We start from the raw sequence: 27,273 nt of genomic DNA on the forward strand, positions 1-27,273 counted from the left end.
AATTAAATTTACTTAATTTAACATTTTAAACAATAAATGAACTACTCACATAAACCTCATATTTTCTTAAATTATAATTTCTTGAGAGAACATCAAGAAATCAGTTTGACCCACCTCTGCATGAATTGTGACATTTCAAAAAACTTAAATGGTTTTTTTTTTTTTTTTTTTTCATTGTTATAGTTTCACATGCCTCTAGTTTTTCTTCTGTTTTTCCCATTATTGTTTGAATTTGTTCCTTTATGTTCAAGTTATTGTTCCTTCCGTCCCTCCCTGTCAGTTTTTGTGTTTATGATTATCACTTCAGAATATGGATATTATAGATTACTTGACTGTAATGTACAATATTGGATTGGGTATTTATCGTCCTTTCTCTTAGCTTTTTTTTTTTTCTCCAGCAGTAGCATGTATTGAGAAATGTCATTATCATCATCATACTTATCAACGATTTTGGCCTAGTATGGCCTGTTCCGGCCTTAGAAGTCATCGTTTAAGAGGACGTCTTGGTTTTCTTTTTCCTAATGGCTTGTACTTTAAGGCTTGTTTTGGTAATCTTTCTGTTTTCATTCTTTGAACGTGTTCCATCCATCTATGTTTATATTTTTTAATTTTTTCAATTACTGGTTCTTGGTTTAATTCTTTCATAATATCTTCGTTTCTTTTGTGATCAAATAGGGTATACTTTGCAGTTTTTCTCATAAACTTCATTTCTGCTGTTGTTAATCTTTGTTTGTCTTTTTGTTTTATTGTCCAGATTTCGCTTCCATACATTAAGACCGGTAGGGCTAATGTATTGTATACTTTTACCCTGGTTTGTTTTTGAACTAGGTTTGGTTTAAATATAGAGTTAATTAGCCCTGTTATTTTTAAATATTTTGCAATTTTTATGTTTATATCTTTTTCATTTTCATAAGTGATCATACATCCTAGGTAGTTAAATGAATTCACCTGTTCTAAGATCTTGTTATCTAATACTATTTTAGTTCTTGCTGGATCGTGTCCTTTAAAGGCCATAGTTTTTGATTTTTCCTTTGATATTATCATACCATAATCTTTGGATATCTCATTTAGATTTAAAATAGCTTTCTGTAAGTTATCTTCAGAATTTGTAATTATTATTTGGTCATCTGCAAAGAGGAGAGTGTTTAAGTTAACTGTAGGTGAAAGTTTAATTCCTTGATGTAAATTTTTACTCCATTTTATTATTATTTCATTTAAGTAGATATTAAAAAGAGTTGCTGAGAGGGGACATCCCTGTCGGACCCCTTCGTTTATCTCTCTTGTATATGATAGCTCGTGATTTAATCTTATTTGTATTTGATTATTTTCATATATACTTGTGACAGCTTTTAGGATATTATTTGGTATTTTTCTTTCTATTAATATGTTAAATAATATGTTTCTTTTAACTTTGTCAAATGCTTTTTCAAAGTCAATAAATGCAATATGTGTTTCTAAATTATATTCTTTTCTTTTATCTATTATTAATTTTAGGCAGAAGGCTGGGTCTATACATGATCGTCCTTTTCTAAATCCATTTTGTACCTCTAGAATAAAGTTTCCGGAATATTTCATTAGTTTGTTATTTAAGATTCTGCTATATATTTTGTAACATGAATTTAGTATACTGATACCTCTATAGTTTTTAGGGTCATCTCTATTACCTTTCTTAAAGATAGGAATCAGAGTTGCTTTTTTCCATTCTATTGGGGGGGGGGGATACCAGTTGAGTAAATTTTATTTAAAAATAATAAGAGTCTTCCTTTGAATCTTGTTCCTGCGTATTTATATAGTTCTGAACCTAGCTTATCTTCTCCAGGTGATTTTCCGTTTCTTGTTTCTTTCAGGCTGATTTCTAATTCTTCTTCAGTTATTTCCTTTTCATTTTCATTAATTGTTTGCCAGTTGTCTTTTTTAAAATATTTGTCTGTCCACAGTTCTGTGTAGGAATTTAGAAATGCTTCTAATTTCAATTCAGTGTTTAATTTTATGTTTTCTTTGGTATCTGCATTTAGGTGTTTCAAAATCTTATATACATTGGGTCTTATTTTATATAAATCATGTTCTAAATTAGAAACAAATTTATTCCATGATTCTCTCTGTCTTTTTCTGACTTCTCTTTTAGCTATGGCTCTTATTCTTTTATATTCTATTTCATCTTCTAATCTTTTACTGCTTAACCATTTATGATAGGCTTCTTTTTGATTATTTCTTTGATTGTATCATCCCAGATCTTCAGTTTTTTTCTTTTATTGAATTTTTTGGTCTTTCCTAAGCTTTCATTTGCTGCTGCATTTAGTATCGTTTTTATATTAAGCCATTCTATTTCTATTTCTTCATTTTGTTTTATTTTATCTAGATACTGGTTAATTCTTTGTTCATATAGCCATTGTACGTTTGTGTCATTCAATAGTCTAGTTTTATAAACAAATGTTTCAATTTTTCTTTCTGTTCTTGTTACTTGTAGCCATTTAGGTGGTAATCTTAATTTTATTTTAACAAGGAAGTGGTCACTGCTTATTTCATATCCTCTGTGAACTAACATCTAGTGAAAATTTTGATGTCTTTTCATTTAATATGAAGTAATCTAATATTGATTTCCATCCTCTTGCTGCCCAAGTATATTTATATATGTCTTTATGTTTATAGAAGGAATTCATTATTTTTAGGTTATTATAAACTACAAAGTCAATCAATTTTTTACCATTTCTGTTTAGAGTGTGTTCTCCATGTATTCCTATATTATTATTAATTTTTGTGTTTCCAATTCTTGCTTTTAAGTCTCTTGCTAAAATTATGAAATCAATATTATCCTGTTCTCTTCCTTCTTCTGGGGCATATAAACCAATTATTGTTAAATAGCCTCTATCTATTTTTATTCTAGCTTCTATTATTCTTTCATTCCATAATTTATAATGTTTTAACTGTTTTGAAAGGGAGTTATGAATCCAAATCATGACTCCTGCTTGTGCTCTTTGGTCTCTGTCGACTCCACTGTATATCACATTAAAATTTTCAGTTCTCATAGTTCCTTTTAATTTCTTTTTTGTTTCAGTGATTACTGCTATTTTAAAATTTCTTTCATTTAATAACTGTTCTAATTCTATTTCTTTATATGCTATTCCTCTTACATTCCAGTTTGCTATGTGTATTATATTTTGTTGTTTCCATTTTCGTTTTCCCTTTTCCATTCCAGGGTCATTTCCCATAGATTCAATCTGATTATCTTTTTCTGTCAGCTTACAAGTATGGTTATATTCTCCATGTCAGGGGACTAGCCTGACGATGGAATAGTTCAGTGGTAGGGCTGCTACCTTAAGGCTTCCGAACTCGCCTTCTTCCGAATTTAAACCCATAGGAGGAATAGGGTATATTGAAGGGGAAAGGGTAGATTATAGAAGAAATATAGTATGGTTTATAGAGAGGACATAGTTGTAAGGCCAGAAATGAAAAGACCCCATGGCTCTCGAGTACTCTAATAGCACAAGGGTCATAAAGTAAGAAGAGTTGGCTGATAAGGCCTTATAGGAAAGATTAAAGTAAGTGGGTCTTCCTCAAAGTAGAAGAAGGAGAGGATAGATCCAGCTAGGGGTCCATGGGAGTGCCGCTTCCCTTACAATCAAGATGATTGGCCCTTATGGCCCTGTTGGTCCACGAGTCCTTATTCAGTATATTCGGACCACCCCCACCATATATATACACACATGCACGTGCATGTACACACACACACACACAGTGGGCTCCCCTATCCGCCACCCAGGGGACGCGCTCTCTAGGGGTTACAGGGTCCCCTGAGAGATTGAGAAATGTGCTGTTACATATTGGATTATGTAACATCCTGAATTAGAGCTTAGTGCTCGGTTGGTAATGATGGTGCTCTCTGGTGGGAAAGACATCCATTTGCATCTTGCTTTTGCTAGGATGTAAAAAAAATTATCAGGTCTCAAAGGAGGTGGGGATTTTTTACCCTTGAAACTCAAATACTGCATTTTGCAAAGCAATCATAACCAGTTAAACTGTACAATTAAATAATATGCTGGCCTTTATAGCTGAGAAAAAGTTCCTTATTGTTGGTTTCAAAAATTCAAAACTGAAGAGCAGGATTTGGAATCAGTTGTTTAGTTGAATTACAATTAGCTGTAATTCAATATGTTCGTAATTTCGAATTGCCTTTCCTCTTCCTCCTCCCCCTTCAAACCTCATGATGCTTTGTGCTTGCTGCTAGAACAAATTTTGATGCTTTTGTGCATATCTTTTTGCTGTATAAATTGGATTTACTTTTCAACAATGCAGATAGTGGTGTCACTAATTTAATATTTAAACTATTTCACAGAAATAATAAATAGTAAATATGAAATTATATGATGATGAAGGAATCTAGTTTAGTACTTCACAGTCAAAACTTAAAATACTTCACATTTTAATATATAAAATACTTCTTAAATCTCTAATTAATAGAGCACATAAAGTTTACTCTTCTCCAGAAATCTTACAAGAACTTTCCATCATTAAAAAGTTAATGGAATCTAATAATTACCACCCTAATCAAATCCAACAGATAATTGAATCTTATGTTCCAGTACCTTAGGTTTCTTCAATAGTCCGCAGAGTTCCAATCCCCTACATTCCAGGAATCTCAGAACCTATAGGTAGAATTTTAAAAAAGTACCAATTGATTCCCACGTATATTCCTATCAACAAAATTTCTTCCTTATTGCCATCTACAAAAGATAAACTGTCATCTCTATCTTTGGCTGGCATTTACCAAATACCATGTGAATGCGATGTTTCTTATTTTGGATGAACTGGCCGTTCTGTGGGGGAATAAAGAATTAAAGAACATCAATATTATATTAATTATAACAAACCTCAGAAGTCTGGTCTAGCACAACACAGTATTACAACTACCCATAATATCCAGTGGGATAAAGCTATTCTCCTTGACATGCAGGTTCAAATATGAACGCCTCTTTAAAGAAAGTTGTGAAGCTATTTTACACCGACAGAATTTAAATCGAAATGATTGTTCTCTCTCGAAGATCTGGGAGACTTATTTTATGTAATCATTAAAAAAACCAATTATCTTAAATATTAATTATTTATTAATTTTTTTCATTTCCTACCTCATGACAACAATGTATTTTAATAGGTGATCCACCGAATGTTCGTTACTTGTATTCCATTCCTATCTGTTTGTAATACTAAACATCTACTATTAGTTTTAGCATGAAATATCTGTACCTTTTTTATTAATTAAAAGTTATTACTGTGGACTTACGTGTTCTTTAATAACTTTTTGGTAGCCTTTTCACATTCATTTTCATATGAATCCATCCACAAAAGGTTATAAACCTATTGTATATTGATGCTATAAATAAACTCTGCTTTTGGATTTGCAATTTTCGAACCAACATGGAACTTTTTCTCAGGTCTGCAGTAAATGGGATGGTGGTGTTATACCAAGAAATAAAATTATCTGCCATCTAATTATGTTCACATGGGATTTGAACATATGACCAATTGCAGAGTGGAAGTGTTAGCCAACCATGCTGGCAGTCTATGTACTAATTTTGAGTGATTTCCATTTATGTGTATCAGACCTAATCTGGAGTTGATATAAATTTTTATAATCTATAATCTTCAAATTCTGTATTGGAGCACCCTTTTTTGTACAATTATAGAAATATTGTTCACTGTTCACATAGAGATGGTTGTGAGTTTCCATTGATCCTGTTGAATTTGAATCCCACCCCACCCCGTGAAGATGGGGCAGGATTCAAAAAGATAAAACAACAAAACATAAACGAATACACATATTCATAAGTAACTTTACATTTTTATTTTTTTTTTTTTATTATTTTTTTTTTTTTATTTATTTATTTTTTTTTCACTTGAAGATTATAAGTTATTTTTTTTTAGGTATATTCTGGGCTAGCTGTGAAGCAGGAACATATATCCGTACTCTGTGTGTTCATCTTGGATTACTGCTTGGTGTTGGTGGACAGATGCAAGAGCTGAGACGAGTTCGTTCTGGAATTCAGTCAGAGAATGTAATAAAACACTTTTATTTGCTAAGTTTTGAATATACCCACATTCTTTTTTTCTAATCTAATATCAGTTGTTATTATGGGCAACTCCAAGGAGTCCATAGACTCATCGAGGAAGGCCCTAACATCATGTCAAGAACAACTATTCGACATTCACACAGTATTTATCATACTTCTCCTTGAACTTATTTACAGTCATGGCACCCACAACAGACTGGCAGTTTATTCCACTCATTCACCACTCTCCAAGTAAAAAACCTAGCTCTAACACCCCTTGCTAACCAGACTCTTGCCCAGCTTCCATGTATGGCCCCTATTCCTCCCACCACCAGTCCTATTCTCAAAAATATCTTCTGAGTTAATCTTATAGAAACCCTTCAGTAATTTCAATGTCTCATTCATATCAACTCTTTTCCGCCTATCAATCAATTTCTGCAACCCACAAATCTTCAACCTGTTCTCATAAGGTTCATTCCATAGACCTGCTATCATCTTGGTCACTCGTCTCTGGGTCCTCTCCACCTCCTCCCCATCCAGAAGAAACCCTGGCATTCATATCTGGGCACAGTAGTCTAGATGGGGTCTTATCAAAGTTCGATACAGAGGAACAATAACCTGTTTGTCTCTGCTTGTTAAAGTATTTTTCAGCAACCAAGTGATTTGATGAGCTGATTTAGCCACTTTTGCGATGTGCCCCCTGAACTTCCCTATCCACCAACACTCCCAAATCCCTGGCCCCGTCAGTCTCCTGGAGTACAGTTCCACCAATGTGATATACTGTTGCTAATCTTTTCACCCCAAAATGCATAACCTTACATTTTGCCACATTAAATTGACATCCATTCTCCTTAGTCCAGTCCTCCAAACTATCCAAATCATCCTGCAAAATTTTGACATCCTGTGCACTCACTATTGCTCTACCCAACTTTGTATTATCAGCAAACAAATGAACAGTTCCTCTCAGATCCTTTCCTATATCATTAATGAACAAATTGAACAGTAATGATGCAAGAACAGAACCCTGCATCACACCACTAGTCACAGGCCGTCTTTTGGACTCTACTCCTGAATAAACCACTCTCTGATATCTCTCCATGAACCACCCTCCTATCCATCTCACCAACCCTATATCCATCCCCATATGCTGCAGTTTACTGATTAGAATTCCATGTGGTATCTTGTCAAAGGCCTTAGCAATGTCCAGTAGAATCACTGTAAACCTATTACCCTTATCCAGTTCATCCGTCACTGTGTTATAAAACATGAGCAAGTTACTGAGGCATGATCTACCCAACACAAAACCATGCTGTCCCCCATACAGTATCCCATTTTCATCTATCCAATCCTGTATTTTCCTCTTTACTATTTTCTCCAATACCTTGACAACGATTCCTGTTATGCTGATCGGTCGGTAATTTGCAACATCAGTCTTGGAACCTCCTTTATACAGTGGAACTATTTTCCCCTCTTTCCACCCCATCAGGACTAACCCAGACCCGAGACTCAAATTAAACAAAATGGTCGAGGGCATTAACAATTCCTTAGCCGCTTCGTGTACGGCACGAGCTGATATACCATCCAATCCCACAGATGTATTGACATTGAGGTTTTGTAATAGACTATTCACCTCCACTTCATTCACCACAATTCCCATATAAGCTGTTGGTTCTTTCATTCCTGCAATGTCACCACCTGGATGATATACTCTTGCAAAGTGCTCGCTCAGTAAATCCACTATATCAACTGATTCGGTTGCCTCCCTACCTTCGGCATTATTTAAAATCATTCTGCCATATACATTTTTTCTTTTACTTGCAACATATCGAAAAAACTGTTTGGGATTCTCTTTGACCTGCATGGCTAATGTTCTTTCATAATCCGCTTTCGGTTTTCTTACCACACTCGTTACCCTTCTGGCCTGCGCTTTATACCGTTCGTGTGCCTGCCGGTCACCTTTCTCTTTAAAATTCCCTCCACAGTTGTTTCTTTTTTTTGCAGCTCAAGCTTAATGGTGTTATTCATCCATTTAATCCCTACTTGATTTATTATTCGGACTCTAGGTATACAGTCAGCCATTGCCTCCTGCAAACACTTCTTAACCACATCCAGTCCTTGCAGTTTTACATGCCATGGCACTGAACCAATCAAACTCCTAGGCTTGTCATACTTACCAGCCCGATAATTTCACATGTACCCTGTCTTAATTGTAAATTCCACACCTTTAGTCACCTCCCAAGTCAAGACCCTATGATCACTCTCACCAATTGGTGGCAACGTGGTCATATTCGTTACAGCCAAATTCTCAGATGCAATTACTAGGTCAATTACTACTCTTACATGCAACAGCATGTAATGGAAAATCCCTAGTATTTTTCATTACATGCTGTTGCAGATAGTTATCCCTTAATAACTGCATAAAATCCAATTCCTTCCTCCACGTGTCCTCTCCTCCTTCCAATCAGCATTACCGTAGTTGAAATCTCCCATAATAATTACTCTCCTTCCACCCATTTCTTCTATTTGCTTATGCATACTATCTCCACCATCTATTCCATCACCTGGTCTATAGCAGCACCCAATTGTATATTTTGTTCTGCTAGCCTCAAATGTGCTCTTTTCTCTATCCTGCAGTTCCACTTCTATTCTCCTTGGCTGTAGCTCATCAGCTATCATCAATAACACTCCTTGCCCCATTTTATTCTCCCTGTCACTCCTGAACACACTATACCCTCACATTCAATCCCACTAGCTATATCATCTTCTATCAGCCATGTTTCACTAATGCCACTTCCATGCCACAGGTTTGTGGCCTGGAAGTGCCAACCAAGGCCAAAAATTCTTCTTGTTCCTAATATTTCTGGCATTAGTATACATGAATTGCAGAAGCCCATTTGTCCCATCCCTATTTTGATGCCTTATACTAACTATCCCATTCTGATTTGTTGTCCTTCATACTCGCTTGGGCATATTACACACATTCATACACTCAACTGTCTGCATATCTACTTCCTCCCCCCATCAACAAAATCAAAAATATGCAATTGCAATAAGTAATAGTAATCCTAAATGTTTATAGATACAGCATTTTAAACCACATGCTCAGCTGTACAATACATGACTACTGTGAGTGTTTTTTTTTTTTTTTTTTTTTTTTTTTTTTTGTCCAGGAAGACGAGTCTATCACTAGCTCGCACAAAACAATTGTTTTGCATGAAGAGTCTTCATGTTGCAGATCATTTTCACTGTCTTATTTCAAATTCATACCCTCTAGTTAATACTGTATATTATGCCAAAACTAAATTTTATTAATACTACTCTCCAATACTGTGGAGAGTGGTATTAATAAAATGAGTCAGTGAATAAGAGTAATATTGGAAACAAAATGAGAATATAAACAAACATGCAGTAAAATTACTGCTAAAGATCTTTATGCAAACCATTACCTAAGCATTTCAACTATGTTGTGTGTACTATTGTTAATTTATTATAAACTATTAATAGTAATTTAATATTTTAAAGTTTAAACTATTGTTTTGTTGACCTTTATTTAACATTATGTAATATTACTATGGTGATTTTCATTGTTAAGAACATCTGTGAAAAACAAATTCCCGCTTTGAGTTCTTGTGTAATGAGTGCATGCTAGGAATGAATTAATTTGTAAAGTTGGGAACTACCTGTATTCATTCCATTCAGAATAGAACATGAACAATCACTAAGATAATTTAATCATAGGGAGAAGGTGAAAATTGTTAGTTTGTTACCATGATATGTTTTTTAAATAGCCCAACACATGAAAGGTCAGAAGAATGCTGTGTGTGGGTGATTAAGGAGAAAAAAGTAATCTGCTGATATGTTTCTTAAAGAGTTGGGATTGTACTCAGTGGGCTAAAACAGTATGCGGGAGATGGCTCCAAAGAACAGAGGTGTGAATGGAATGACAGAAAATAAATCCATTTGGTATGTTTGGAGTTTCTAATGGCTGCTATATTTTTGGGAGAAAGTTAATGTAGAATGAACGTATTTATAGAAAAAGTTATAGTACAGAAACAGATGCTTATGAGAAGTGGCTGAAGGGAGTCTGTGAGAGAGAGAGAGGGCTCATCTATTTAAGCAGTTAGACCTCTATAAGTTGAGGTTGAGGAGGCTATTGATATGTATTTATACCAGGATAAGCTTAAATGTGACTCAACCCAAGAGAGAGAGAGAGAGGTGATCTTGAAAGGATACTGACACAAAAGTAGGTGGGAGTGAAGTAGGATCTTTCTTGAGCGTAATAAGACAAGATTGAGTTTTAATAGCATTAAAATTCACTAAGTTGTCTTTCCCCATTTGAAAATGATGAGGAGATCAGCATTTAAGGTGCTTTATGATGCTTCAACCTTTTTAGTACTCCCAGGTTTCTTGAATGAGGAGATTACTGTCATCAGCAAATCTAAATAGCATTTGAAATCACAGAGAGAAAGTCATTGAGAGAGGAAATGGGAGAAGTGAGAATACAGAAAGGTAGGGTACTTCTTGATTGATAAGGAAATCTGAGAGGAAGCCGTCGACCATGACATGCAGTGAATGTTGAGGAAGTTGACAATCCAATGATAAAGTGCAGGAAAGAGACCATAAGATGGTAACTTGTTCAGGCCTCAATACCAGACACGATCAAATGTCTTTGAAATATTGAGAGTGACCACATGACTGTCTCCAAATCTTTCCTTGGCCTGTAGAAAATACCTTGTTGATCACTAATTAATTGATACATCTCCATGTAAAGGTGATATTTGATAGCTGATTTTTGTATTCCCTTTTAAGTATGGAGTGCTTCCATGCTGCTTGGTAGATCTTAGTGAATATGACAGCTTATATAGGTGATATAGGATGGGTGTTAATTTTAATTCTTGGGAAAGAACAAATTTTGAGCACAGTTGGAGGAATACCATCTTGACCAGGAGGCTTGTTAGTATCAAGATTGATCAGGATTTTCCTGGTGTCCTGGCAAAAGACCAGAGGAGGCATACTAAGACCCCATGGAGTCAAAGGCTCATCTAGGAGGTCCCTTTGCCATACAGCTCATCATACTTTGCCTTAAATACATTCAAATTCTCTGCAGATACCATACTCTCAGGCAATGCAGTCCAATCATTCACAACTCCCCATGCAAAAAACCTGCTTCTCACTCTTGCTAACACCCTTCTTATATAGCTTCCAGGAATGACCTCTTGTTCTTTGATCTCCCACCATTTTATGAAATCTCTTCAGCATTAATCGTATAGCAACCCCTATTCACTAGATTTTGCACATTGCATCGTCTCAACCTTTCTTCGTATTCAGCATTCCAGAGATCAGAAACTAAAGTGACCAAATCTGTGCATAGTATTCCATGTGTGGCCCAATCAGTGCCTTATACAATGCAACAAAAATGTCCTTACTTCTACCGGTCAGTGTCTGCATCATTCTTAATTGTGAGGAGTACATTCATTGTGTAGTCCTCACAATTTTGGCAGTATGTCCTTTAAATTTCTGATCCTTATCCACCATCACCCCAAGATCTCTTATTTCCTCCACTTCCAACAATATATCTCCACCATGCGTAAATTCTACATACCATCTTTGTTTCCCAAATTTTGTAACCTTACATTTTGCAATATTGAACTCACATCCCCATTTCCATTTATATTCACTCAGTTTATTCAAGTCTTCTTGTAAGGGTACAACATCTTCTCTACTCTTCATAGTTCATCCCAACTTTGCGTCATCTGCAAACAAATGAATATCCCCATCCAAATCTTCGCCATTGTCATTAATATACAGCAATGGCCCTAAAACAAACACCTGAGGCATGCCACTAGCGACTTTCCTCTTCCTGGATATTGCTCCCCCATACATAACTTGCTGATACCTATCATATAGCCAGTCTCCGATCCAATGCACTAATCTAATATCCAACCCCATCTGCTCTGGTTTGACTATCGACTTATCATGCAGTAATCTATCAAAAGCCTTCCAAAATCTAAATATACTACTGTGTATCCATCTCCTCTGTCCAAGGATGCCGTCACCTTATTGTAATAAGTAAGTAGATTACTAAAACATGACATCCTTTCAACAAATCCATGCTGTCCATCAAAGGTAACCAATTCTGGATACTGCTTCTCACCAGCCTTTCCAACACTGGCCACAACAACTGACACACAGATAGGCCTATAATTTGATGCTTGAGTTCCATCACCTCCTTTGTGAAGCAGCACAATCTTGCCTCCCTTCCACTTCTTTGGAACTTGACCCAATGTAAGACTCATTAAACATATGTCAAGGCAGATGTCAACTCCCTGGCACATTCCTTCAAAATATGTGGTGATATATCATCATGTTCCACAGCCTTATGAAGTTCGCTCAATTCCCCGTATATTGTTTGCTTACTTATCAGTCAACTGCTCTCAAACTTCATGATGTCACACTCACAAGAATGAAAGACCTTTATGAACTGCTCATTAAAAATCTCAGCTATATCCTCTGCAGCATGCTTCTTATACCCTTTTCTTCAGTCAGTGTCAGCCTTCCATTTTTTTATTTATTTATTTTTTTAAGCTAACTACTGTTTATGCTTCACTTTTGCTATCTTGGAATATAGATTATGAGAGAAAAATTGAGAATATGTAGTGATCTATAAACTTCTGAAAGCATCATGCAGTATACTAGTAGATGGAATTTTTCAATTTGTGAGGATTGGCAAGAAATTGCGAGAGCATCCATGGAATGCTGAGAATGAGTATAATCAAGAACATGGTGAGAGCTAAATTTTGCTTTCATAGAATGATTTGTAATTGTAATGGCTTGCCTTTCAGAGGTTGTGAGTGCAGGTAATGAATTCCAGAAAAGGCATGATAAGCTGGTGTAGGTGATATGTCTCCCTCAGTGAGAGTTCCTGACTTTGAGGGTTCTGGTGATAGTAATAATGTGTGATTATCATAATCAGGAATAAATAAATTCTTCTGCAAATATTTGACTACCTTAGTCTCAGACACCGAATGCTAAGATACTACAGTTGACTTTTCCTGTACCACACGCATAATAAACACTGTCTTTGTAGAACTCCATTATCTCACACACACACACACACACACACACACACACAAAAGGGAAAAAAGTCACAATAGCAAACTATCTGCAATAGCAGATGTTGTGCTGTAGTGGCTGTTGATTGCAATGTTTACCCATCCTTATTTCTTTCCCCCTTTCACATTCTGGTGTTATGTTAACATCTAAAGATAAGGCAGATTTAGCCATCTTGGTATTCCCTATGAATGTGTTGCTGTAGTAAGTCAATTGTACTGTGGTGTCAAGCATTATAGAAGTTAGCTTATGTAACATTATTTTGTTTTGAAGTATTCATGGTGCATAAATCCTACGGTTCTGTCTTAATTGTTATTCATTATATTTTGATATATATGCTATTTTAATGTATTTGTTGTATTCTTGGTCTTTGTTGTATTTTTATTTTATTTTTTTTGACAAACTTAAACATTTATTGCAGTCTGGGCTAGTAACGATGCAAGATATTCTAGATGCACAATGGCTTTATGAGAATCACAAAGATGAATCATATCTTCGGAGAGTGATTCAACCTTTAGAAGCATTGTTAGTAACTCACAAAAGGATAATTATAAAAGACAGTGCTGTAAGTTTTTCATTTTCTATTTCTTTTGTTTTCAAAAATTGATGTTTATTTGGGATTTTGCCTTTGTTTCTAAATAATTCTTTAAATTGTATAAAAAATGTATAGTTGTTGTTCTTATAAATATTTACTAATAATTTAAATGTTACCCAAGAATTGGAGTTTTCAGGTTTTCTTGTGAAGCAAACTTTACAGAAACGTTTGTTGGAACTTAATCTGAATGTGCAAGTAATATTGAATTATATGCAATGTTTTATTGCTCTTGGTAATTTTATAATATACTTTTTATTTTGATTATTGCAGTTTGATATTTGAATTTGGTTAGGCTAAATTCCAAGTTTAGACATAATTTCATAATTCTGAAATGCAATCTTGGTGCTCTGTAGAAAATGAGAAAGTAAATAATGTTAAGGAATTAAACAGTGGGTATATTCAGTCAGTTTCAGGCTGTTCCAGTAGTTGATTTTTCACTGGTGCTCTCATTTCTTGACAAAAACTACAGGAGCTCATAATGGGACTATCCCAGCTCCATTCCTTCATTCAGTGAGAGGGCTGTGTTATGGAAGGTGGGATTGGACATTAAGTTGGCAGCCCCTTGGTTGTCTGCTTTTAAATGTTATATGGAAGCTCCTGTCCAGTAGTCTGGCATTGAACCTTAAACAAGTTTGATTGTTTGGATATCAGTCGTACAAGAAGAATTAATGGAAAGAGATAGAACTAGTGAATTACAGCAATACCATATCTAATTAGTATTAGTGAAGAAGTAGTAAATACTTTTAAATAACTTAATTAAATGCTATATTTGAACAGCAGTAATCAGAGAGAGAGAGAGAAAGGAGTATTCAAAAAAAAAAAAAACGTTTATTAATGGAAATGTAGCATTGAGAATTGGACAATGGTTTCACAGAAGTTCTATTTGGGAAAAAGTAGGATTTTTTTGAGTCATAAGAGAGGTAACTGACAATGGGGAAAGGTCGATATTGTTGGACATCAAAACAGTAGAAAATGCATTCCAGACATATATAAATATTTTGGAAAAACACTGGAAAAGATCAAAGCATTTTAAAATAATAATGGTAAGTATTTGTGGATTTCTATTCAGGTATAGCGTAGTCATTGCAAACACCATATTCCAACATAAAGATGTGCATGGAGCCACTAAAATAAAATAAATAAATAAAATAAAATTAAAAAAAGCCTTATGGATTGTATTTGTTGATAGTGATGACCTCAAACTGGTGCAGGATAAGTGGGTATTAAACTGAGGAGAAAAAAATGTAAGCTTGAAAAGGAATCAAAGCTTTTAGAAGTGAACTGTAGACTCCAATATACAAAAATTATTGGAAGAAAAGTGAAAGAGTGTGAGAACAAGAACCAACCCTGTGAGATCCCATGCCAAAATCTGAAAGAATGCCAATTGTTTGGCCACAGAGGCATGTGCTCATTGTCTTCAGAATAGAAAAACCAGAAATCTGCTAGATTTGAGAAGATTAAAGGAAGTTCCAAAAAGAGGTAATTTCATCACTTTGTAGCAAATGCATTTACACATATCCTGAAAATACAGAGAAACATGAGAAAGCATGTAGAAGTAGTTGAATAAAATTTGTAAGGCTGCAAGGATATTGATAAATAATATGTATGTGGCATTAAAATGTTCTGGAGCTATTGAAAAAGCATAGAAAGCGATGAAAGTGTAATGTAAAAGAATCATGTAATTGTGACAAATACCGAAGACAGGATTTTTTTTTATGCTATTCACTATGAGTAGGTATGGTGACTGCTTCCTTTTTTTTTTTTTTTTTTTTTTTTTTTTTTTTTTTTTTAATTATATATATCATTATCATTCATGAAGATAGGCAGTACGTGATTAAATTTGCATTATTATTAATATCCAATTAATAATGTTCCTCCAAATTAGTCTGTTATTTGTCAGTACTCCAATATTGTCATATCTAGCATATTTCTTGCTTCTAAGACATTTCTGACTGAATCAATTACTAGCTATTATAATAACGGAATTAACTCACGTAAATTATGCTTTATTCATACAATTTTCACCTGAGTATCACAGGCATCATCAGTACAGGTACAAGGCTAATTAAACAATAACTTTTATATTCACAAAGCACCACCTAAGTAGCTAAGGTTAAATTTCCTAAATTTATTTAATTATTATTATTATTTTAATTATTTAATTACTCAATTAAGAATTAAGAAAGGCAGCAGGAGTAGATGATATTCGACCAGAAATGCTGAAGTATGGTGGTATAAAAGTCTTACAGTGGCTGTACTGCATAGGTCAGAATGCCTGGACAGAGGGAGACGAATTCCCAATGATTGGAGTAGCTCTCATAGTACCCATATATAAAAAGGGAAATAAAACTGAATGTGAGAATTACAGAGGTATATCCCTACTGAGTGTTCTTGGCAAGATATATGCAAGTATACTTGAGAAACGGTTGAGAAGAATTGTGGGAGAAAAGCTTGGTGAAGAACTCGCTGGATTCAGACCAAATAGAGGCTGTCAGGATCAGATCTTCACTTTTACGACAAATAGTGGAGAAATCATGGGAATATAACAAAGATCTATATTTAAGTTTTGTCGATTTGGAAAAGGCATATGACAAGGTGCGAAGAGAGAAGCTATTCAATATGCTACAGTTATATGGTGTCAATGGGGCATTATATCAAGCAATACTTAGTCTTTATTTGAGTTGTAAGTCAGCAGTTAGAATTGAAGGGAGTACAGGAAGATGGTTTAATGTTAAATCTGGTGTGAGACAAGAATGTACATTATCCCCTCTGTTATTCATTATCTATATTGATCGCATTATGAAGGAAAATAGTATTAAACATGATATCAAAATTGGAGATGTTAATGTCAGCTCTTTGCTTTATGCAGACAATGTTATACTTCTAAATAAATCTGCTACAAGTCTGCAAGATTCCCTGACTAAATTGAATAACTGTTGTAATAGATATGTTATGAAGATCAGCAATAAAAAGACAAAAACAATGAAAATAGGCAGAATTGTTGAAAATGTCAACTGTGTTGTGAATGGAGAACCCGTGAAACAAGTAAAACATTTCATCTACTTAGGCACGATTTTTACTGAAGATGGTAAATTAAATATAGAAATAGACAACAGAATCAGCAAAGCTGGTATGGTGGGAAGTCAATTGAATAAATTCATATGGAATAAGAGAGAAATTAGTCGCAACACTAAATTAGCTGTATATATACAAGACTATTCAAACCAATTTTATCTTATGGATCTGAGAGCTGGGTGAGAAGTAAAACACTTGACCAAAGACTAGAGACCGCAGATATGAGAGTCCTGAGAAAGATTAGAGGCGTGAACAGATGGCATCAATGGCAATATCATATTAAAAATGAGAATATTAGGAAAGAACTTGACATTGTCAGCATACAGGAAGGCGTTAGCAGAGCTAATCTCAGGTGGTATGGTCACTTAAACAGAATGGGTGAGAAAAGATTAGCAAAACAAGTGTTCTCTGCCAAGTTGGCAGGAAAATGACTCAGAGGAAGATCAAGATATATGTGGATTGATACGGTACAAAGTACCTTAGATGATAGAAATATAAGATCTGGTAATGTTGGAGTCTTGACAAGTAACAGATTGATTTGGAGGAAAATTGTAGATAGGAAGTTAGTAATGATGTAAATTTTTCATGTAGTACTATCATATCCTGTACACCCCTTGAGGGTACAAGCCTGGAATTTGATGATGATGATGAATTATTCAATTATAATAATTAAAAAATTTTTTTTATATATATAATTAAATATATGTATATATATATATATATATGTAAACAATTATATGTTTGGAAAGATTTGCTGCTTTATAAAGTACAATCTCCCATATAAGGGGGAAAGACGTAGACCATCGGATCCGTTTAGGTTAGGGGAGTGAAGTAACGTTTTACATGTTTCTTTGTATAGCCGTTCCATTAGGAACCTTCTTTTGTGAATAATTATGAAATAATTATTATTTAATAATTAAATTTAGGAAATTTAACCTTAGCTATTTGGGTGGCGCTTTGTGAATATAACAGTATTGTTTAATTAGCCTTATACCTGTACTGATGATGCCTGTGATACTCAGGTGAAAATTCTATGAATAAAGAATAATTTGCATGAGTTAATTCCATTATTATAATAGTTAGTAATATGTCTACTCATGGTATTTCCTTACTGAGACTGAATCAATCCACCTCGATCTTGGCATCGAACACCTGCTTTGCTAACTTTTCCTCATCCATTCTATTTAAGTGGCTATAGCACCCAAGTTAGCACTGCTCAGACATTCTTGAATGCTATCAATCTCAAGTTCCTTTATAATAATCTTTTCATTTTTAATGAAGTTTGGTCGACTATGTCCCAAACTACCAGCCCATCTTCATTTATTCAGTACTCAGTGGATACCAACTAATGGGGTGCACCATGTGAAGTGAGGATTAGACATTAGGTTAGATTCCCCAGTTGGTTCTCTGCATTCCTGAAAGGTGATGTAGAGTTCTCCTCTCAGTTAACTGGCTTTGACCCTTAGGCAACCCCTATTCAAGATAATGTTTAAACTAGTTTTAACCTCTGGATTTGAAAGTTGGGTTATAAATAAAAATGATCAAAAACCATATTTCACAGTTTTGACATTTCTGAGAACAATTATTGGAATGAACAGATGACATTAATTGAATCAGAAATGAAGTTATTAGAAGGAATTTAAACCTCATTACTGTCATTCTAGGGTGGTTGATCTTACATGCATCTACCATATTAAAGTGTGTGTACTCTGGCTAGTTTATTTTAACAAGATGGAAAATTGATGCGATGCATAGAAAACAAAATAAATTGCAAGTACAATATGCAATATTATTCATTATATAGGATACAGGAAGCTCTTCACAGTTCTAATACTTTAGCTGTGTTAATAGCATGACTAACAAAGTGAGCACTGTGAAATACCCCACATGACATTATCAGGGTATATTGGATATAACAGGCATAATATTTCATAACTACTCTCCCCATCTTGGTTTTATTGTGTAGGTTGTCAAATATCTTACTTGGATCTTCTAAAGTATTCCTGATACATTAATCCATCTGAATATTGCTATACCTGCTGGTTAAGTGAAATTATGGTTAATCTCACTTAATCATACCATCTTAGGTGTTTGATAAAAAAAAAATATTATTAATAACACAAATGAAGATTAATACTGTCAAGTTCTCTTCATATAACATGCAGTTTTTCCTACTTGGTGCAAGTGTTCCCAAGGACTTTTATATGTCATCTGCATTCTTTAACTACTTCTAACTCACATCTGATAAATTGTCATGTTTTAATCATAGTCTGGCTTGCCATGTGAATACAATCTGTACTCTCCAGTCCAATCTATCCCAGACTGGATTATAATTCAAGTATAGCATCGATGTTTATGAAGGAAGGTGGCAGTTAATATTTGTTGTCTGTTGTGAGATTATGATTCTGCTTATTAGAAGCTTGAAGGAGTTTGGAAAGTACCATATTTGGTCTTTAGGAAAATTAGATCAACTAGCTCTCAGGCCACTGATTGACAGTACCAAATGTATGTTAGTTTTATAACTTTTTTTTATAGGGATACATATAATAATAAAACATGTTGTATACTAATGGTTGCATTTTGGTACCCACCCAGAAACTAACTACCTCATGCAAAGTGAATTTACCAACATTGTTATGCAATTTTTGGATTTTGGCATGATTCTAACATTTTTGATAGTCGCGATCATTATTTTGAATACTAAAAAAACTAATCAGAGGTGAAAAAGTTTGAGCTTGCTTCACTCTTGCATTTTTATGTTACTGAAACAATGGATAAAACAAACATACTAGGTTTAGCAAATTCCTATCAGGAAATAACGCCAAATATTGTTTTAAGATGTATTTTGTTATATTGAATAGTGTAAATAGTGCAAAAAGTCTTAAACCAAATTTTGTTACCTTCTTGTAGCTTTAATAGACATCATCATCCTGTGAGGTTTTTTTTTTTACTTGATTTCATTTAGTGTTCAGTACTATGAGGTGATGTTCTGTAATTATGAGATATTCAAATGATTAGTTTTCATTGTGTTTATTTATACAAATAATCTTTTGTTGCAATAAATGTATACTGTATTTACTTAAATATAACTCGCGCCCCTGGTTTTACTTTACGAAAAAAGAAATTAAAAAATTTTGCATATTTTACACACTTTTTATGCACATGAAAAAGTTTAAAACTTTAAAAAATGGATAGGGAATATTGTTATAGCAGTTTCAGATATTTTGGAATTCGATTGCAGAGAATCAGCATTTCAACTCAACAACTGTCGCTTGCCTTTGTTGTTGATCTTTTGTTAATACAATACCAATCATATGCAAAACAGAAGTAGCAATATCAAATAGTAGATTCTTGGTAAGTCATACCCATTTTCAGTATTATTAAATCATGGTGATCTTATGATTCTGAAATGATAAAACCAATCAATAATGAAACTGCTTGTTTTCATTTAATTACAGAAGCGCTGTCGCTAAAGATTCAAATATATCATGTGGTGAAGGTGAGCTGCCAATCGCGTAAATAACATTGATAATTCAAATTTAAATGCATTAATTTTATAAATAATGGGAGCAATTATTAATTATAATGAATACTGAGAATTAATTATAAACGTCAATTTAATTTTTTCCTGAAAAACTTTAGTTTCCTAAAATCCCCTCATGTAACTTGCACCACAATTTTTTAACTTTCATTTTGGGGAAAAAAGTGTAAGTTATATTCAAGTAAATACAGTATCAAATAAACCGATGTTTGAGTATGGAGTGTCTAAGAGGTGTTTGTATAATAATAATAATGTTCTGTCTAGGTGAATGCCATATGCTATGGTGCCAAAATAATGTTACCTGGAATTTTGAGGTATGAAGATGGAATTGAACTTAACCAGGAAATAGTTATTGTGACAACAAAAGGTGAAGCTGTTACAATTGGTAAATATTTCTTTTTAGTGAATAGTATTTATAACATTAGTCATGTTGATAATTTTAGTGTTTGAGCATCTAGTTTATGTGCACCCCTAAATTTTGTAATATAATGTTCATAGTCTTGATCTAATTGTGAACCAGAGCTTGGGAGATATGGAAATGTGATATGTATCCTAAGCTGTTATCAATTTTTCAATACAAATGTTAGATAACATTTGTATTGCTATCTGCATAATTTATTATTTACAAAAGCCAAGGATATTTCACAAGTCATGGGCTTGTCTTTTAAAGTCCATGTTAAAATTGCAATGGTACCGCAAGTTTCTCATCTCTTTAAGGTATAGTCAGTTTGTACATGTTGTGACTGAGCCAGCTTGAGGTAAACACCTGTCTGATTGTGATAAGTAGTTGCTGATTTTTTCAAACAGGAAGGGATAATGAAATAAAATCGAAGCATTAGACTATTTTTCAATATACAGTGCTGCATTAGGCTGGACCACAAATAAAAAATCTTATTCATGATCCAAGCACAAATTACTATTACCTGGCCTGCATGTACTTGTTTAGACATTTCTTGGTACGTGCTTTAGAATAACAGTGAGCATAAACTGGCTGAATGCATATTAACATTAAATACATTTAGATCACTGTTATCAGTCCAGATTAGGTTTAATTTGCGGCAGACATATTTATGGATTTGCATTATTTTGGCACAGATTGCTGAACTTATTATTACAAAATATAGGTTATTGTTGATAGTTGATACTTTGCCAAAACTGTTAGCTCTTCGCTTGGTTCGATAATAAGTACTATGGACAATCATTTACTTTATTGTCCTCCTCATCACAAATCCAACAGATATCACAACACATGCATGCACACTTGCTATATACCAAACTATTGTTTTGAATATAAGTTAAATCCTAGCATCATGAGATATTTCAACATTATGATGATATGCATTGCATTCTATTGAAAAACTATCGTTTTAATTTTTCATATACATATGCTTGGCTTGACTAAGCTTAAAGAAGTAAATCCTTTGCTGTGCATATGCATAATATCATATTAGAGTGTACATTTAGGGGAGAATTTTTGTGTACTAATTGTTTGTGTAAAACTTTTGTTTAGATTATTTATTATTATTATTATTGTTGTATGCTATTTCTAGCCATTGCTTTGATGACAACCGCAACCATTGCAAGTTGTGATCATGGAGTTGTGGCAAAAATAAAGAGGGTGGTTATGGAACGTGACGTATACCCTCGCAAATGGGGACTTGGACCTACTGTAAGTTTTTTTTTTTTTTTATAATCGTGTTATTATTTTATTTATAAATATAATTATTTAATTCTATGGGTTGTTAATTTGATGTTAAAATTGAAGTCTTGGTAAATTGTCTCTTTTACTACTATAGAGATAGCACTACCATTTTTTTAAACTCATAGTTAGCTTTAAGGTATGCCCTATATGTTTAGCTTATTTGCTAGAACAGTTTATTTGTATACCTAACTTAGCTACATTTATAAATTAAATGAGGCACAGTTATAAAATAACTATTTTAACCATGCAAATACTTATTCTTGTGCTTAATTTCCAATTTCTCTATTTGACATGCTGATTTTCTTTAATTCTTTTTCAACTTTTTGTATTTGAGTGTATGGAACTCAGTATGTACAAATTAATACTGTGAAATTAGCCATGTGGTTATTGATATATGCAAATGCCATTATAACAAACTGCTGAAAAGTCAGACAAAAACCCTCAGGTGGTATGGTCACTTAAACAGAATGGCGAGGAAAGATTAGCAAAACAAGTGTTCTCTGCCAGGTTTGCAGGAAAACGACCCAGAGGAAGACCAAGATATAGGTGGATTGATATGGTACAATGTGCCTTAGATGATAGAGATTGGATTCTTGAGAAGTAACAGACTGATTTGGAGGAAAATTAGATAGGAAGTTAGTAATGATGTAAATTTTTCATGTAGTACTATCATATCCTGTACACCCCTTGAGGGTACATGTCAGGAATTTGATGATGATGATGTTGTAATTCCGATATTGTATAAGAAAACATGCATGGCAAAAACTGTAAGTATTTATTGATAATTTAAACATCACACTTCAGAATGTCATCTGTTTACTTTTTTGCCCAGAGTGTAACTAGTTCTTTCTAATGTCACTACTTATTGAATCAATGTTTTTCCACCAAAAGTGTAAGAAATTCTAATCTTAAGTTGTTCTGTGTTATGCTTAATCTGTCAGTTTTGTCACTTGAAAGGATTCCAGTTTGTTTGTCATCTGCCATGATTAGCTGAAAGTTAGACAACCGATTGTGATACGTTCTTACTTTGTTTCAAGCTGTCATTTAGACCTTGTATCACTTAAGATAGATTGAGTTATTCTTTTCCAAATATTGGTATGATAAAAGTAAATATAGTTTTCATGATGATTTTCTATATCACTTGCATACTCAAAGTAGCCTATAGTAAATCGATGCAGTATGTGTAGGCAGAGAGAAAGAATCTGTATTAGTTCTTTTTAAAGTCAAGCTGGAGGTTTGTAGTTTTAGGGAAGTCTTCATGGAGAAGCTTACTGCATAGAATTACAAGGCAAATCCAGAAACTGAGTTACCATCATGCATACCAAGGGGATATAAGTGGCTGGCATGGGGGGATGGAATTGAGCCTGCAATTGATGTCACAGGTATCAAAAAGGATATGATGGAGATATTTTGGATCTTGTAATAGCATCAGAAGATCTATATATCAGCCCTGAAGGATTGGTTTTAAACACCTGTGGCAGCAAATTATTTCAACGAGAGAATACAAAAACTTGTTCCAATATGACAAATGTCTCAGTGCAAGGAGTGAATGTGTGAGGTTGTTGACAATAAAGTAATTTCATGTAATTTACAATCAATCAAAACTTTATTTCTGGATTTACCTTGTACCTTATTTTATGCATACATAGCGATCTACATACAAAGGTCCATTTAATATGTTTATACAAATTGAAATGCTATACTGTTGTTGTAACCCTTTGTTGCTTAAGCTCTCAATCATGACAAAATAACTGGCTTGTTGGCCAAGTGGTTAGTGTATCCGCTCTCCAGCCAAGAGGCTGTGGGTTTGACTCCTGCCAAGGGCATGGATGTTTGTGATTGTCCTACTAACGAATTACCTTATGTACTGCTGTGACCTGTGTCCTGGCATAGTTTGACCTTTGATGTCTTTGTGCCATTTAAAAAAAAAAAAAAAAAAAAATCAACTCATGACAAAAGAATGCATATTGAAGATATGGTTCATTTTTTCACACATGTGTTGTTTACATTAACCTGCATGCATGACTTCTGTGCTGAACCACTTTATACCAAAGCAATATACCTCTTAGAATACCATTCTTGTATTTGTTGTTGCTTTTACTTGCCTCTCCCATTCTATTCAGTAGAAAGAAATTTCACTCACTCTATTTTTTGTTCAACCAGTTATTGCAATAATGATTCCTTGGCTTTCATCCACACCTATGAGACACAAGCACTAACTAGCCTACTTACATACAAACTCAACACCATCCTCAAGTGCAGTAACTACTCATGGATTGAATCAATTTATTGTACTGGAGAAAAAACACTTGTGATAAGATGAATGTTGTGCAAAGATATCTGCACTTCATATTCCAGTGATAATCTAAAGAAAGGTGTTAAATAAACAGATTGCATACTGATATAACTTATTTGATAGCTTAATGTGCAGTTATGAAAAAGATAATGTTCATCATAAGTCCTGCCAACTTGTTTTTCTGACCATACAAGTCAGCTGATTACAGTTATCTAAGTATTCAGTGTTACAAGTGTGGAAAAACAATGGCCTATCAAAAATTGCCAGTCTGAGCTGTTCTAGTTCAAATTGATAAAACTTTGTGCTGGTCTGTTTCTGATAATTGGTCATGATAATATTTATGTCCATAATGAGGAAACGTACAAAACATATGTATGTTTATATAAATTGTGTAATATGATGCCAATTCTCACTGTAGAGAAAATATTGATATAAAATATCATGAATGCTTTATTGTTTCATTCAGGACTTTTGGTAGTTTCCCCATTTGTAATTTTTCTACTTGTTCAAAACATTTCAGTATTTTCTGTGGTCAGAATCTGCTTTGATTTTGTGTGTGCATAGATTCTGAAAGTGACCAAACATGGATAATTGTGAGCCTTAATGCATATTTCTTCCTCAGTGTGTACAGTGTTGTGTAATTGTTATCTTGTTTTACAGTAGAGTACAGACCTATTGAGTCACATTATCAGCATGTAGGGCAATACCTAGTCTGAAACTATCTACAGTGACATTCATGAAAACAATCCCCCACACAGATAACTCCATCAGTAGCCTGATTTGGGCCTACTGTGCAGTCTGGGTGACTGGAAACAGGGCAGGTGATGTTTAGGGTAATGAGTGAATTGCATTTGATAATTTTTCAAAATACTGTAGACATCTAGAATATTGATATTTTCAGATTTCATGTCACTTTATTGTTGTTGCTTTTCTTGTCACATTCTTTTCTCCATTTGTAAGCTTTCTTCAAACATTTCATGATTCTCTTTATCAACATTTTCACATAATTTAGATTTTTTACATCTTTCTCTATTAAGATCCCATGGTGACTAGCAAGGAAATTTATATATGATTTCTTTTCATGGACTGCTCATCCAATTAAATCAATCTTACTTCCAGATTTTGCAATTTATCTAGTTTTTCTTTTCAAAATGTTTCTTTTTATATTAATATTATATACAGTGTGTAATATGAATTATTAATCAATAAGTAATATTAATCAATAGTTCACATCTAAAAATAGTCCCTCTTATTCTTTCAGAACTTAAATAGTTTTTTTTAAAAATCTGGTTCAACATTAGATGGTGGCCCTTATTTCACACTCCCTTGGGAAAATTTTAAAAAGTATGCATACCAGAGATATCATGAAATGCTTGAAGAAAGCTTACAAATGGAGGAAAGAATGCAACAAAAAAAATCAAAAATAAAGTGACATGAAATCTGAAAATATGGCTATTTGGACTAGTGGATGATAAATTTAATGCTTTTCTCATTAAATTTATCATCCGCTAGTCTAAATAGCTCATGTTACCATTTGGACAATTTATCAAAATGTTGTTCGTTGCATGTTTTAGTTTTGGCATATTATTGCTAATTTTCCAAATTTACTACGATCATGCAGTTCATCAAACTTCAAGATTTGTAAATAGTAGCATGTGCTGTCATCTACTTATACCAAACAATTCTTGGTATAATATCTCATTTTTAAACCAGATAATGTGTTTAAACATGATAATGTGTAACATTGATTTTAAAGGGAAATAGAACTAATTCATATCTCTGCTTGGCATTTAATTAAACTGCTAGTTTGCTTGGTAATATGCCTTCAAAGTTTTGAACTGGCTGTTTTTTCATTATCCATAAAATTGAGATATCCTTATTGTATACCATGATTTTTTTACCATTGTCACATTAAATATTTGGTCTTGCCAGCTAGGACATTACTTAGTTAAACAAGGCCATTCCTGCTGTTTTCATTATGGAAGAACCAAGGCAAAGAGTGGAAAGTGAGGTAGTTGAGTAATACTCTTACTGAATGGTGGAGCTAGTAGAGGAACTACAGAAATGCCAAAGAAAGGGAAAAATGGTGAAATCCTCCTATATGCTTTTTGAGAAATAGTGATTTGGGAAAAGAAACAGTAGCTATAGTATTCCACACTTTTAAAAAAAAAAAAACCCTTGAATAGCATTCAATTTCAAATAATACAAGGTGATTTCAGAATGGGGAAATTGGAGAGTAAGATTTGTGCCTGCCATTCTACTAGGTTCTAATAGGGAAAAGTAGAGGAATATTTTGAATGACTGTGGAAGGGCATCTGTTATAAGAAAGAAAGGCTTGTTTTTGTTTGAGATTTAAACAGAAAAGAAGGAAATTAATCCTAACATAGAAATTGTTAAGGAAAAAGTGTATTCCTTCAAAATCCAAAATTTGAAGCATCTCCAAGAGCAAATTACTGTTACCTGTCTGAATGATAATACCAATATGTTCCATTAAATACAGAGAAACATACTTCATCTGCATTGGTATCTGGAGGTTGAAAGAAAACATGCTGAGCATGTTATTTGAAAATTACTAACATTATTTAACAAAAAAATTTTCCTGTGCTTCCAGGCTTCTTTGATCATCCTGTATATACTTTATTATTATTATTGTTTTTTATTGGATGATTAAGTTAATTTAGACTTGTTGTATGTAATGATGTATTTACTTTCAAAATCCAAAAAATGAAATTCAATCTGTAAAAATATTAAGATATTCACTAGAAATAAACATGTACAATAGCTCTATTTCTCCATACAGTTATTCTCTTTATCTTTCTAAGGCAATCTGATAAGTCATATACTCTGTACAATTACAAAAAATAACTATATGGCCATTCTAAAGATTACACAATATAAGCTGAGAGAGAA

The 27,273-nt window shown here is 33.6% G+C and overlaps 1 protein-coding gene across 2 annotated transcripts in view; it reads left to right on the top strand.

Moving 5' to 3' along the window:
- Positions 1-27,273, top strand: part of Nop60B (dyskerin pseudouridine synthase 1 Nop60B) — a 124,160-nt gene that overhangs the window by 63,304 nt on the left and 33,583 nt on the right. For both annotated transcript variants that reach the window (XM_090411709.1, XM_090411710.1), the window contains 4 exons: positions 5,920-6,050; positions 13,576-13,719; positions 20,630-20,750; positions 21,916-22,034. In XM_090411709.1, coding sequence (XP_090267835.1) covers positions 5,920-6,050; positions 13,576-13,719; positions 20,630-20,750; positions 21,916-22,034 — 515 coding nt within the window. The remainder of the gene's footprint in view (positions 1-5,919; positions 6,051-13,575; positions 13,720-20,629; positions 20,751-21,915; positions 22,035-27,273) is intronic.

This window comes from Typopeltis vanoorti, chromosome 21, assembly GCF_054136105.1.
Source record: "Typopeltis vanoorti isolate ZY-2024b chromosome 21, IOZ_Tvanoo_1.0, whole genome shotgun sequence".
NCBI lineage: Eukaryota > Metazoa > Arthropoda > Arachnida > Uropygi > Thelyphonidae > Typopeltis > Typopeltis vanoorti.